This window comes from Rhipicephalus microplus, chromosome 4 (genome assembly GCF_043290135.1).
Source record: "Rhipicephalus microplus isolate Deutch F79 chromosome 4, USDA_Rmic, whole genome shotgun sequence".
Lineage (NCBI taxonomy): Eukaryota > Metazoa > Arthropoda > Arachnida > Ixodida > Ixodidae > Rhipicephalus > Rhipicephalus microplus.
The window spans coordinates 23,798,042-23,812,624 of NC_134703.1; the positions used below are offsets into that span (position 1 = coordinate 23,798,042).

At 46.8% G+C, this 14,583-nt stretch overlaps 1 protein-coding gene across 7 annotated transcripts in view; it reads right to left on the minus strand.

The window, feature by feature from the left end:
* LOC119171738 (uncharacterized) overlaps positions 1-14,583 on the minus strand; it is a 93,460-nt gene that overhangs the window by 13,563 nt on the left and 65,314 nt on the right. Inside the window, exon 1 of one of the 7 annotated variants that reach the window (XM_075892339.1) lies at positions 6,709-7,192. The exons of 4 other annotated variants lie outside the window; for them this stretch is intronic. Coding sequence is in view for 1 of the 3 variants with exons in the window: in XM_037422560.2 (XP_037278457.2) it covers positions 343-352 (10 nt within the window). In the remaining 2 variants the exon portion in view is untranslated. Of the gene's footprint in view, positions 1-342; positions 608-6,694; positions 7,193-14,583 lie in introns of those variants that run through there. 2 more of the 7 variants (XM_075892340.1, XM_037422560.2) reach the window with 2 other exon arrangements.

Sequence of the window (14,583 nt, forward strand, 5' to 3'; positions counted from 1 at the left end):
AGCATATACGTGCACAGGTTGGTGGTATGGAATGAACTTCAAAGCCTGAAGCTCAACCCGTCGTAGTCATCAAACAGATAACATTGGAGAGAAGCAGCAAACTCTCCTCAACACACCTTTGAGTTGCGCGGTAACGTAAATACACGCTTCGCATGCGGCAAACTAACGCTAAAAAAACATTAGCACAGATCCAGACTATACACATGACATATCCTGCGCAGTATACACTACAATTTTGAACGCGTGCGATCTCGAATTACTGATGTACAGCATTGCGAGCACGGACAGAAGCAGTCAAAATGATCAACACACACATGGAACAATTCTGGCGTGTATACGTACGATCGGTCATCCGTGCAGGTTTCGAAGGCACATTTCAGGACGCGCTATGTTCTATAGAGAGGGACCGGTGGCTTCTCACTCAAACGGTGCGATCGCGGCAGAAAACTAGCGCTCGAGTGGAGGCAGAGGCAATCGTGCGACTTCGCACGCCGCACAAGCCGAGTGTATACGGCGATCCGCGAGCAGATCGCGATAACGACGCCGGCGCAGTAGACGCATCCAGTGATCGCGAGGCTCGCCATACAACAGCGACACCTCTTGAAGGAACGTCTTGCGCCGTGGTATACGGGACACGCCTGCTTGAGACAAGTTGCGCGGCACACATTTGTATATATGCAGTGTTCGCTATTACACAGGCGCACCACGTGGGAACGCACATAGGCAACGGAACGACGGATACTCGAAGGAAGCTGCAGGCGCCGACGTCAAGGAGCCGACTTGATAAGCGAGCTGCTGGCGTCGGGAGATTCGACGCTGACGCGACGGCAAGTCGTGGCGCCCGACCTGTATAATATGACCGCCAGTTTTTGTGAGAGTTCGTCCCGAGATAGATAGCTTGCGCAACGACCCCGCCGAACCCCCGCGTCGGCGACCCGAAACGACGGCACAGAGAACGAAAAAAAAAAAAAGCTTTACAAACAAGCGGAAAAAAAGAAAGGAGCAAAGACCGCATTGTTCTTGCGTATATATAACCGCATAACGCTGTTACGTGGAACTTGCTTGCTTGCGTTGCACGATAAACGTTTGCCGTGGTGACGTAAGCGGCCCTCGTATCTTGAAAGTGCGCGCGCGTCACGACTGCTATAGTTACCGGAAGGAGGTCACCTAATCCATTCTTCTCGGTTGGATTGGTAAAAAGAAATGACTGTACACTGCGTTTAGCTTCTGTCAGCGTGGGCCAGCACGCGTGGTACGCGATTCTAGTGCTGGTTTTGAAGCGTTCAGATTTATTGTTTTATTTCTTTTTTGTTTTAATCATGGGTTTATATTGAGGTTAGGTTTCGTGTTGGCGTTACATCTTCGGCAGTCCAAACAGATTATATGCGCCCCCCCCCCCCAAAAAAAAAAAGTTGAGTGATAGAGAGCTAGAGAGGGTGAAAGATAAGTCGGGCTGCTTCAAAGACCACATGTCACCGCCATATTGTACCCAGCTTCATCAACGAAAAAAAAAAAGCGCCAGGCCTACGTAAAAGGCGCAGCATCTATAGTCGCAGCGAAAGCTGGAAGCGCGGCCTGTCAGAGCCCTTTCGAAACACTCATTGGGTAACAACTGCAAGCACATTTGCTAGGTACCCACCAGGTCATTATTAATAAATTTATTTGGGTTGTAGGCTGGTATTTCTATGCCATTTTTGTTATTCTTCTCAGATGCGTGGTATCCGCTAAACACATGCAAGGAATTTTGTGCCAATTGTTCATGCAGAGGCTGACGACGATGAGGAATTATGGCGGCAGTAGTTATGCGTGTACAGTTAATAGGGGAGCATTGGATGGCCCGCTCGTTACGCTATTCGCAACGTGCGACGACTGGTTGTTCTTTCGCTGTTTTAGAACGCTTTATCAGTCGTATTAACGAGATTGCTTTCCCGAGATTAACGAGATTATAAGTCGTAGTAACGAAATTGCCTGTCTAAGGCAAGTTTGCTAGCAAGTCACAAGTACCAGCGTATCTCAGTCGTGGAATACTGGGCTGCAAAACCAGTGGACCCGTGTTCGAGCACCACTGTGCCATTGGTGCTAGGTTTTTTTAGGGGCGAAGCTCCTAAAGGCGTGGGTCTGTCCATCCCTTGTATGTATGTATGTATGTATGTATGTATGTATGTATGTATGTATGTATGTATGTATGTATGTATGTATGTATGTATGTATGTATGTATGTATGTATGTATGTATGTATGTATGTATGACCACCAATAGTTCCACCTTTCCCAGCTGTCCACTACTTCGTCCTTGCAAACATCCCACTACGCCCCATCACCGATCCAGAACTTCACCTACCATAAAGCCGTTATAATGAAGGGGGAACGGAAACGACGTATGGCTACCACTTACAAATTGTAGAATTTCTTGTATAAATATATACACTATTTGTATATATAACCCTCCAGCGCTTCACCCCACTCATCCCCATTCACTCCGTGGATATACTGTGCTTTTTTTTTCTAATTTCGCGCGGTGTGGTTACGGACACCGGCGGCGGCGGCGGCAGATAACTGCGTGTGACCAGAGTTGTGATCTCATAACAGCTTTCGCTGTTAAAAATGCAAGCGAAACTATAGCTCACTAATCATCGCAGCATACACAAACTAGTTGCCTCGTTCGATGCACATAGGCAGGATTTTCTGGTAATGTAACAGGCAGAACACTCGCGAGAAAACATTTGAATGGTATGAGGGGGACATGTGCATGTACAACAAATGTCACTCACCACTTACTGTATATAACTGTTTCTTGAATAAATGCTGTCTTCCACACATTGTGTCGCGGTATGCGTTTCACTTAAGCGTCGCACAGCAGCACCAGATTCGCCGCTGCGCCTTACCAAAAAATAACGATGCAGGAGGGATACCTGTAGCAGTTGTGAGTCACCCGCATAACATGACTTCGACGCGTTAATAACGTGACGACGACTGAAAAGTTTACTTCAATACTTTAAAATGGCAGCCTATATAAAGCCTGCAGGCCTTGATGCGATTAAGGTATGTCGTTGAATGCACTTTGCCTGTCAGAAGCAAGAAAAAAAAATACCGATGTTCAGGATACTACCTAATGCAAAACTTATATCGCAACTTTACGCATGATTTCCGGGTCCCCAGACAGCGGCGTCAATCGCCCAACGGCATCGATTGCGCGTGTTTCCGCACAAGTAATGTATTCCTTGAAGTTACCCGACGCTACAATTCTAATGATTGTCCTGTATACTTTGAATGTTGCTTTATATATATTGAACACTTTACAGTGACAGTGTGGAGAGAAATGGGGATAGAATGCGCGAACGTACGTTAGCAGCACCTTGAGTCAAAACGCTTTCAGTGCGTATGCATGCTGGTTCCGCCGGGATTCGCAGAAGGCAGGGCTGTAATAACATGCCAAAATACCATAAGATGCCAAAGTCCCGAGTCACATGACTGCAATGTGACTCCTGATTGGCTGATGAACAATCGACGCGTCGCGATAGCCTGCCCTTTTCACCTTTTCATCTTCCTCTGCGCTATGCCCCCCTCCCCCCGCTGTGATGGTATATGTGCTCGGCTGCTGACTCACAGGTTGCGGGATCGAATCCTGGGTGCGGCGGCTGCATTTATGATAGGAGCGAAAATGCTGTAGGTCTGTGTGCTCAGATTTGGCTGCACGGTAAAGAACTCCAGGTGGTAGAAATTCCCGCAGCCCTTTACTACGGCTCCTCTCATAATAATATAGTGATTTTGGGACGTTCAACCCCACATATAAATCAAATAAATGAAACCATGTTTTGAAATATACTAAACCCCACATATCTTTTCTCTACGCGCGTTCGCTCGGTTACGGCGAGGCACGCCGGTGCTTGACCACCGTGGCACAACGCAGCAACGGACGCGTCCTAAAATGAAAGGTGTGTGATGCATGGATGGATGGATCTGTGCTTTTTAGCCAAGATGTTATTGCTTTCGCTAAGGCTTCTTACGCATACGCGGTACGAATAGCAATGTTGACGCTGACGTATAGTCACCGCTCGTGGCCAAGCGTTACGCCGGCATTCGAGACATGAGAAGGCAAACGCACGAGGGGGATACAAAAAGTTAGGTGGGCAGATGACATTAAAAAAAAAAAAAGGTTCCCAGGTATAACGTGGCAGCAGAAAGCACAAGACCGATTGGATTGGCGGATCGTGGGAAACGCGTTTGCCCTGCAGTGGGTGAAGTCAGGCTGCTGATGATGATATCGACTTCAACTTGAGTTAATCCGCTAGAATGATTCGTGTTCTGCGGATTTATACGCGACGGTTGCCGTCCCTACACAGCGTAAGCACACACGAAACGAGTCTGAGTGACCCGTGTACTTTCTTAAACAACTGTTTGTGGAGCGTCAGGGCGAGGTAAACAATAAGTGAATAGCCGCGTGACCGATAAGATAGCTGGTAATGGAGATAACGAATAAAAGCTACCAGGGCCAAAGTTCGTTCACGATTGTGTGACGGCGTCCGCAGCAGTTGTGTATCCAATGTTACCCTCAGTCTGCGTTCCGAGCACGCCACAATGATCTTCGAAGGCGCATGCTCTATTTTATTATTAGATGAATTTGGTTTGGTACAATGAACAACGTATGTGATTGATATAATCTCACCATGTTTCAAGTGGCTAATGTCGTAACAAACAAGATAGATAGATAGATAGATAGATAGATAGATAGATAGATAGATAGATAGATATCTTTAATGTAGTACAGTGTATAAAACGCGCCTACATGGTACTCTGAACAGGGGAAGGGGCAGGAAAAGAAGACAAAAAAAGTCGCAGCTTTGCCGCAAAGACGAATCAATGAACGTGATAGCAACAAGTTTGAAGGTCACACGCAGAATGGCCAGCGGATAGAAACGTGCCCCGCGTTTCTCACGCATGAATGACGCGCGAAATGTACTCACAGGTACAGATGAACGCGAATAAGTGTCTCAGTTGTTACTTCGCTGTGTCTGAAAGCGCGCCCTTTTCGCAAGCGGAGACTGTGCAACAATTGCAAGGACCTTTGTGCGCCCGGTCAAGAGAATCGTTCCGGTGAAAGCCCAAGGCCAGCCAAAACGTGCGATTGTCCCCCCCCCTCCCCGCGCGATAAGCGCGTGCGTTAGCGTCCACCCTAATCCCTCTCAGTGGGGCAAAGTACACGTGCGAGATGACAGCACGTGTCGCCTCGTCGTGATGCGCGCTTATGGCGCCATCTTGCTGGTAATGCTGAAAATACGATAGTTCCCTCCGAGATATGCCGATCACCAGCGGCAAGTGGTAGATATAAATAGCTTGCCGTTTGAACACGCGTGGAGGTGCTCCTTCGTGGCTCGGTGGTTAACGCCTCATACTTACACCTTGGAGGTCCCACGTTCGATTCTGCGCGCTGGAGTCTTTTTCTGAGATATTTTTTTCTTTCTTGCGTTTTCATATATATAGATATGTATAATATACGTGGAGTGAAGGTGACGCCGGCGGCGAAATTCAGCCGAGAGTGCCCATATAATTGCTATCGCAATAAAAAAATACGATAGTGAAATGTGCATGGGAGAGCGCAATGGTTGCCATTTAAGTCACTTTATACGTTGTCAATTAAGTTAGTATCCTCAAGAAACCTGCACAGGAACTTTAAAATTTGATGTTGCTGAAAAGTGACATGTGCCCTAGAACTTTTTTTGAGTTTTAGCGGTAGATGAGAAGTTGAGCAAATTCTATTTTTCTAGGCAATTTTTTCTTTGTATATGCCCCGCAATCTTACAAAATATGTTCTATTATGTCTAATGGACCGAAGTTGATTCATTATGGGTCAGATAACGTTGTTTGTTGATGCAGTGCACCTCGCCTCTTCGCAGCATGGCAACGTGTCATTTTCATTTCTCTAATGCCCTAACAATGAACACACATTAAGGAATTGTTGCGGTTAATAGCTGCATAGTCGGTACCCTATAACTCGTACTGTATCTCGGTAACTTGCACATGGTCTGACGAGGTTTTTTTTTTTAACAACCACAAAGAACGTCATTCAAGGGCCACACAACTGGCGTTCGCACCACTGGTAGAACGAATTACCGTTTGAACGTAATAAGTCTGAAAGTGTGTTGTTGAGGCGCCGACAAAAAGAGCTGACCGATAGAATTGTGGGGATACAATGGAGCGATAGGGCGATACAAAACACGTTGCGCATCAAGATGGCCGTTGTTTTGAAAAGCTAACACTACTCACGAGTATATTCTACTACCAACAGAAACCCTTAAACGGACTTCTGGGATAGCCGTATAGTGTTCGTTTTTACGTGGTTGAATTATACGACAGTGTTGCAACCACCTCCAATACCGATTTAAGAAGCACAAATCTATCGAAATGAGAAGCTACGCGAGAAGAAATTTCGTCATACTGGGAAGCGTACAGCACATTGTAACCGGCAAATACAGCGCAGATTTGTAATACAGCGTCAAGAAAAAGGAGACACCGCAACGAAGACTGTATACGTGCGCCACAGAAACCGGAGCAGAAGCGACGAGGGGGCCGCCGTACGTACTTGACGCACGAATCGCACGTATCTCTTTCGAACTCTTCATCTTTATGCGCGCCTGCTTTACATCTGATCGCTACCCAACTTGCCATTCAAATGAGAGAGCAACTCGTACACTTACTTCATGGCACGTACCTTGCAACGAGGCTGCAGTTGCGATGCCCTCCCTTTCCAGCCGACATGAATGCACTCACAAAAAAAAAAAAAACGGTGGTGTCAACCTCACGGTGTCTCTACGGTTGCGGGAAAGTCATCCTCTCGGCAAACGCCGTGTCACGCTACAATACACAGCGAGACACGCGTAAAAAAAAAAAAAAAAACACGAGCGAACAGCCGAAGGTTACGCTATGCAGAGGAGTAGACCAGGGAGCACTGTGGAAAAACACTGGTCGCAAAAAAAAAAAGAACCCCGTCGGCATAGCGCGAAAGACGTTTGGCTGCAACTCTTCCAGCGAGCGAAGCCACCGTACCACAGCCACTCCAGAGTCGCATGTATCGACGAAGTCTTGAAGTCGTAGGTGCGCGAGAGAGTGCGAGGCACACACACGTGACGTTCGCGCATGCATCGGCGTAGATTAGTGTTTGTTCAGCGGTGCGCTTCCCCAGCGGAGCGGCGCAGCGGGAGTCATTGTGTGCTAATGCCGCGCACACTAGCGAAACGACACGAGTCACCGCCGTTATATGTGCTGAAGGAGGATTGGCAAAAAGAAAACTTCCACCGCCACAGCTTCCGACCACAAGCGCCGCGGTCTTGTTTTGTCTATTCCAAACGCGACGTGCTTCCGCTGTGCGTTGCATCGGGTCGAAAGCGGGACGCGACTGCATACACTGTCCACTGACGCTGCCATTTAAGGCGCGAACTAAGGCGGAGACAAAAGTAAATCAAGCGTCGTATAGTGGCTGGACTATGTATACCATACACATGCCCGATATTAGGCAGCTATGCGTAATATTCTTTCTTGGTTCGCCATAAGGACGTTTACATGGCATTCGTTGTTAAAGCAATTAGAAACGATCGCAATTAGTTTTGCTATTTCATTTCATTTCATTCATGGCAAAATCGTTACAGTTTGCATTGGAGGACACGACTAAAGGCTAAATAAACGCCTGACTAGGTCGTGCCACCCTGGCAGCAAAAGCATATAGACACACCAACAAGCATTTGTCGTACAGAATACACTGGTGCATAATCACCCAGAATGATTACAGGAATAAAGGGAATCGTAAGTGAACAAAGATACGAACACGGCTGTCTTAAAGTGATATCAATACAACGAACGCGTACTCATATTGAGCCACAAACAAAAGAAAGAAAATAAAAATAGGTTTTCGCCGCTATTGCGAGAGGAATGCACATAAATATAACCAACATTCATTAGGAAAAAAAAAACGATATGACTGGGCACACTTATGTACAGAAGAAAAAACCTACGAACGTACCGATCAGAAATTTTTAAATGAAAAGGTTATCTATAACTCAGACATGTCATTACAAAATTTAATGAACAATCTCAGGTCATAACAAGGTGCACACGAATACAAGACTTATAAAGTCGCAAAATATTAAGGATCGATGGGGTCATTATCATCATAGCTACCGCATTCAAATTCTGGTTACTTTTGTTGGTGCCTCGGGCTCTCCAATCCATGTTTCTTTAAACTGACTGATCGTCCTTTTTATGGTGCATTCAGACGACGGACCGAATCCCGATGTGGCGGGACGGACGGCGCGTCACGTGACCTCACATCAGCGATTCCCCTCGTCCGCGACTCGTCCGCGCGGCTCGCGGACGGATGAACACAACCTGTTTCTCACATCGGGATTCTGGCGGGGGAGAGCCGGTACTTCAGCGGAATAGCTTGGGGTCGGTGGCAACCAGTACACTTTTCGTCTGCTCGCGGCATGTCCTCCATGGCTCGCGGACAGCTGCATGACTGGTCGGCATCATCTACACTTTAGCATTGTTTACTTAGTTTCCGGAGACTTTGTTCTCAGGTGATTAAATATGCAGAAATTACTTTTGGTGGTTCGGGAAATGTCGCCGCCGTCGCTTAACACGCGAGATTCTTAGCGGTCATGGTGGTGAAATATTCCAACTTCTGCAACCGGCGACGTGCCGCTTCTAAAAAAAAAAAAAAAGGCGGGAGACACGTTTAGAAGTTCTACAAGTGGGGAATTATGTAGTTGAAAGAATATCCTGCTGGCAACTCCCTTTTCTCCTGAAAGAATAACACTACTCGTTCATTTGTCACAACACGACAGACATCGCAGCCAAGCTTCGCTTCTTGCGGGCATCCATGTTGAATACTCTCAAACCGGTCTGCTGCCAGCGGGCGCAGGTGAGCGCCGAATCTGCTGTCGAGGGTAATCCGGCTGTTTTCCCCTAGGACACCGTCCGTCGTGTGGATGCGCCTGCAGGCGGACCATCCGCGGATTAGCTGTCCGCGCCCACGACAAATCCGGATTCGATCCGTCGTCTGAATGCACCATTAGCAACCGTGAAGTGAAGTTCACATTGAAAAATGGATGACTTAAAGGGGTGGAGACGCATGCGAATGATGATGCAGAGAAGGCACTCCATCCTTGTGTCGCATTCCGTTGAAGGTTAAGCGTTGCTTTGTGACAGGCTAGGAAAACTTCCATTGTAATATACCAAGCGCAAAATGGAATGGACTTGAGCAATGGGGGCAACAGGTGATGTGGCGAATGTGACAAGCGTGGCGAATTCGGCGAAGGAACGGAGAGAAAGGAGATATAACGCTCGCGGCTACGATACGCATTGATAAGACTAAAAGCCGCCGCTCGGGTTTTCATGCCTGGCCCCATCGTCTCCATACATAAAAGGCGAGTCAAATAGTCGCACCATATTTGTTCTCGGCCTCGATTGCGCTCGTTGGTAAATGATAGCAAGAAATGGAGGGCTTGCGCGATGCATTTACGTCTTGCCGCCCCCGCTATGCCGCATTGAAACCGCTATAACGCACACGAGTAGCAAAAATGGAAGGGTCATTAGTCCGCGAGGTAGAATCGCAAATGGCACTCACGTATACGAATACCAGCCGGCATCATTTGCGCTAATTGAAGCATGCAGAGAATGAACTAAGGAAATGCTGGTTGGCCAACCGTACCCACGATCTCCGCTTATGCACGTGTAGTGCGGCGTTAAGTGAAGCTACTGCCTGAATTTTCATGCGAAGGTCATAAGGGACTTCGAACTTAAGTACGCAAGAACTAGGACATAGAAACAGCTGCAGTCAGGGGAGTAGCCAGAATTTTTTGGGCGAGGGAGAGGAGTTATAAGCATATATTCGTGTGTGTGTTCATATGAGTGCGCGTACGTATACACGTGAAAAACTGAAAATTTCTGGTGGGGTAGTGACCTCCTTTGGCTTTGCACAAGGGTATACTACGAAGGTATGCTACGCGACATAGCACAAGGGTATACTATGTCGCGCGCACACATAAGTTGGAGGTTGTAGGGTCGGTCCCTCGCGGCAGTAAATTGTTTCTTCGCCCACATTCATCTGCCTTCATCTAATATTTGCTGCATCCCAATTAGAAGTTACAAGTAACACCTCACGTGGTTACCATGGCTTCATTTGCTCGTGTCTCACGAAAATCGGGCCCGTCAATCTGTTACACTTCCTTCGGCGACACTCAAAGTATACACAGTGTCCACAGCCATTAGTGAGCCGGAAATACTCGAGACGTAAACGGGTTCTGTGGAACCTGCGAACAACAAAGAGCTCATTTCACGCGGCTGGACCTCATGGCGTGTTTAATTTAAGGCATTATCACATGAAACCCCCAGGTCCTTCAGAGTGTCACGGCTGTAGTCAGCGAGAAACACGTGTGACCCAATGTGAGCGGCGGTCTTCATCAAACTGTATAGTGATAGAGCAGCTAAACAATGGGTGCACAGGAAAGCCCAAGGTGCCGCAACTGCTACTTTCATTTAATTCCCATCTCTCTCTCTCTCTCTTTTGCGCGCGCGTGTGTGTGTGCCACTTAGTATCAATGATAACGAACCATAACGACCTGCTTTCCACCGTGACTCGGACGTCCGCATTGTGCGAGATCTGACTTCGTGACACGAAAGCTATAGCTGTTGCTGAGCAGCTGCGAGAAACAGCCCGTGGTGGCCACCCCAACCTGTCATTGGCACAGAACGAAACAGAGGTGCATGTCGAGACAATTACGCCCTAAAGAGACACGAAAACATGAGCTCATGACGAAACAACATCGCATTCTTCATCTCCTTTCTTTTCTCTGGCCTTATACACTCCATCTTCGTTCTTTCCACTCTGCACACAATGCTTCTTTTTCTTTCTTCACTGCACCAACAGTCACGGCGTCTGACCGCTTATCTAAAACCGCCTATTGCCGCCAACTTCAACAAGCAAAAAAAAAAAAAACCATCATTATTTTACTTAGGGATAAGCGTTAGTGCACAGTTTTGCTCTAGCGGCGGTCCCCACCTCGAAAAAATAATACGAAAACACGTCAGGACTTCTTGTCCTGCAATCGCCGAGGTCAAGCCTGACTTCTCAGTTCCTTATCTCTGCAACAGAGAGCAGCTAAAGCTTAGAGGCCGAGAGAAGGCACGGACGGCTATCGCAAAAGCAAAAAAAAAATCCACTCGCTGCTCACTACGTATACTGCTCGCGTTTTTGTTGCGTTCCCGCTCACTAGCCCTTCTCTCTCTTTCCTGTCGAGAGCCCTATTCATATCCATGGCGAAGAGGACAGGAAGAGGGTAAGAGTGGAGGGAGAACAACGTTAAAGTTGAGGGAGAGTGTGAGATGATATCGAAGCGGCCTAAGCGACTGCTTTTCGCCGACACTTCGCATAAATTGTGTCGCTTTCTTTTCTCTCACTCCCGTGTAGCTTGGTCGCGCCGTACAGTGAAGCTATACTACCGATGTATGTATGCGAGAAGCATATAGGTACACGGGGCGAAGGCACAAGAGAATGATGCGTTTAGAGGGTCAAGTGCGTCATGCAGTGCAGATAAACCGGTGCCTGCCACTGTTGTGGCCCGCATCCGTCCGGCCGTACTGGAATTAATGCAGCGCGCACATATGCGCACAAACAGGACACTCAAAGCAGGCTAAGCGACTTCACAAAAGCTACCGAAGGATGAGAGAAAAAGCGAGGGAGACCGGGTAAAAGGTCTGGGGTTAGTTGTATCATTATTTTCAGGCTTCCCACCTGACGTCGTGTGTAAAATTTCGTATTCGAATTGAGAGGTAAAACAATCTAGCGATCGTATACGGTAAAATACGATTGCGACTGCGGCGCTGCAACTGTCCCGAATTTCTGTTGTACTTCTAAGAGATGGTATCGTAGCATTGCCCTGGGGAGCGTTTGAAGCCGAGAACTCTGAGGCGTTGTATAATTTCGTGTCCATTTACTGCATGATTGATTAGTTATCCTATATTGTGTTTGGCGTACGATAACAGACGGCAATATGAAAAGACGTCACACGCGATGGATACATAATGATGCTGACGACGACATGAGGTTCTAACATTTACCATATCTGATTAACATCCCTGCCTTTCCTCTCTCTCGTTTTTCTTCTCTTGTACACGATCAAAATCTTTATTTTTCCCAACCTAAATGTTCTTTTACATAGAATTCGGGGAAAAGAAGAAAGATTTAATCGGTTTAACGTGTACGATAGTTTCTCTGGGATCGATTGTCTTCTATATTCTTCTTTTCTGTTTTCTTTTACTACAAAATATTAGAGTTACGAAGTGGCGAAATACATGCACATAATTCGCTCACGCCTTAGTTTATTGATATACAAGTGCTTGCTTGCAGTGTGAAGAGACGCACACTATATATGGACGATCGAAGACGCTATCCTACACCAACTATATAGCACGGCGAACCACCTTGAGAGTTTACTGATCGTCTTTTGAAACTCTTTACTATGGCTTCGTTTACCTCAACTCGACGCGAGCGGGTCAAGTTCAAGTAAGTCGATCTCGTGGTTGAGTTCACGTCGAGTGGACCCAGATCTATACGACCTCATTTACATACATCTCGCAAAGCGGACCGGGTTAAATGTGTCCATGTGTCCACCCCGCCGCGGTGGTCTGGTGGCTAAGGTATTCGGCTGCTGACCTGCAGGTCACGGGATCGAATCCCGGCTGCGGCGGCTGCATTTCCGATGGAGGCGGAAATGTTTTAGGCCCGTGTGCTGAGATTTGGGTGCACGCTAAAGAACCCCAGGTGATCGACATGGCCGGAGCCCTTCACTACGTCGTTTCTCATAATCATATGGTGGTTTTGGGACGTTAAACCCCGCATATCAAATGCCATGTGTCCGCCTTGTTGACCTAACGGTTACGGTGCCCGAAGATCACGGTTTGGATCCCGGCCAAGAAAGTCGCATTTTGATGGAGGCGAAACGCTACAGGCCTCTGTACTGCGCCATGTTAGTCCAAAGTAAAGAACACCAGGCGGTCAAGTTTTCGGAGCCCTCCACTACGGCATCACTCGTAATCTTATCGTGGTTTTGAGACGTTTAAAACCCCAGATATTATATTTACTAGTCGCCAAATGAGTTGAGTAAACTTGTCTCTGCGTTTGTTTTACAGTTAAACGCGACAAAGAGATGTCTAGTCTGCCAGACAAGCCGACTCGACAAGACTTTGCCATTGTTCGAACAAACGTGCAGCTCAGTCACCTCGTACGTGACATTGCCTGTCACCGTGAGCGCTGTGCTGGGTTGGGTTGCACTTTTCCTGCAAGAAAATTCCAGCTACGATTCCGCCAAGTGCGTGTCCTTTCTTTTCCTGCTGACACAGTAGCTGGAAAGGACAATGGCACCTTCCACTTCGCACTCTTTGGACAAGCACCGGGAGATGGACGAGCACAGTTGCCCGGCAAGCGAGGGTTTCAATTAGCTGCTGCTGCAGCCTTCGTTCGCGGTCATTGAGCGTCCACTACGCTGTAAGCGACGCGGCTATCCCACTGCAAGGCCGAACGGTGCCCCGTAGACAAGAAACAGCCGTGGCGCAACTGTTGTAAACAAACGCGCAGGCATATAAACCACAACCTTCGCGTAGGCCATTGTTAAATGCTATAGCAAGCACCCTTTAGGGAGTCGAGAGCTCGTCCAAGCTGTATGCCACTAAAAGTAAACACTCTTTATAAGAAACAGTTGACCGTTACTAGAGAAAATGAGTCGCATACTTGCATCTAGAAACTACGATTCATCTAGAAACTATGTTCATCTAGAAACTACGATTATGATGACGCAATTCCGACATGACGCTTATAAGGTTGCGTATGCTTACCGCACAGAACGAATCTTTTGCCTCACTAATGCACACGAGCTACCTTGAGCGGTATAATGCCGCATGGAGTCGCATACTGTGACGTCATGAGGAGCTTGCTTTGAGAGCTTATGAGAGGGTGTCGTCTTTCGCATGTTTCGTAATTGCTTCTTTTTAAGGGGGCGGGGGGGGGCACGAGGGCTTTAAAAGTTTTTTATTTATTATCCTACTGGAATTGAAATTATCATGCACGCGTACTGTTGAATGAAGATTTCAAATGTGCAAACAGATTTTAAATATCAAAATTTAGAAAAAGTAATCACAAATTTTCACAATATAGTTAGTCAATTTCTTACGAGTTGTTATGGTAACTCGCAATAAAAAAGATAGCTTTCAAAACTACATGTTTCCTCTAAATAATTAATCCCACAGGCTAAAGCAAACTAGATGTCAGAATGGCTATTTCTTTGATGAGAAATTTTTAAACTGGGAAGGTAAAAGTGAGCTTCCAGTAATTAGCTCGTATATGTCATACAATCATACATTTATCAAAGTTGAGAAAAAAAAGGAAAGCTTTAGCCTGTAGTTCAAGTGCTGCGGAAGAAAATGGTACCAAGTTTGTTTAGATATTCTTACAGAAACTTGCTCAAAACTTCTGTATAATCAGGCAGATTTTCTTCATAAAAGTAAGAATGCCAAGAAAATTAAGTTTTCAGTTTTA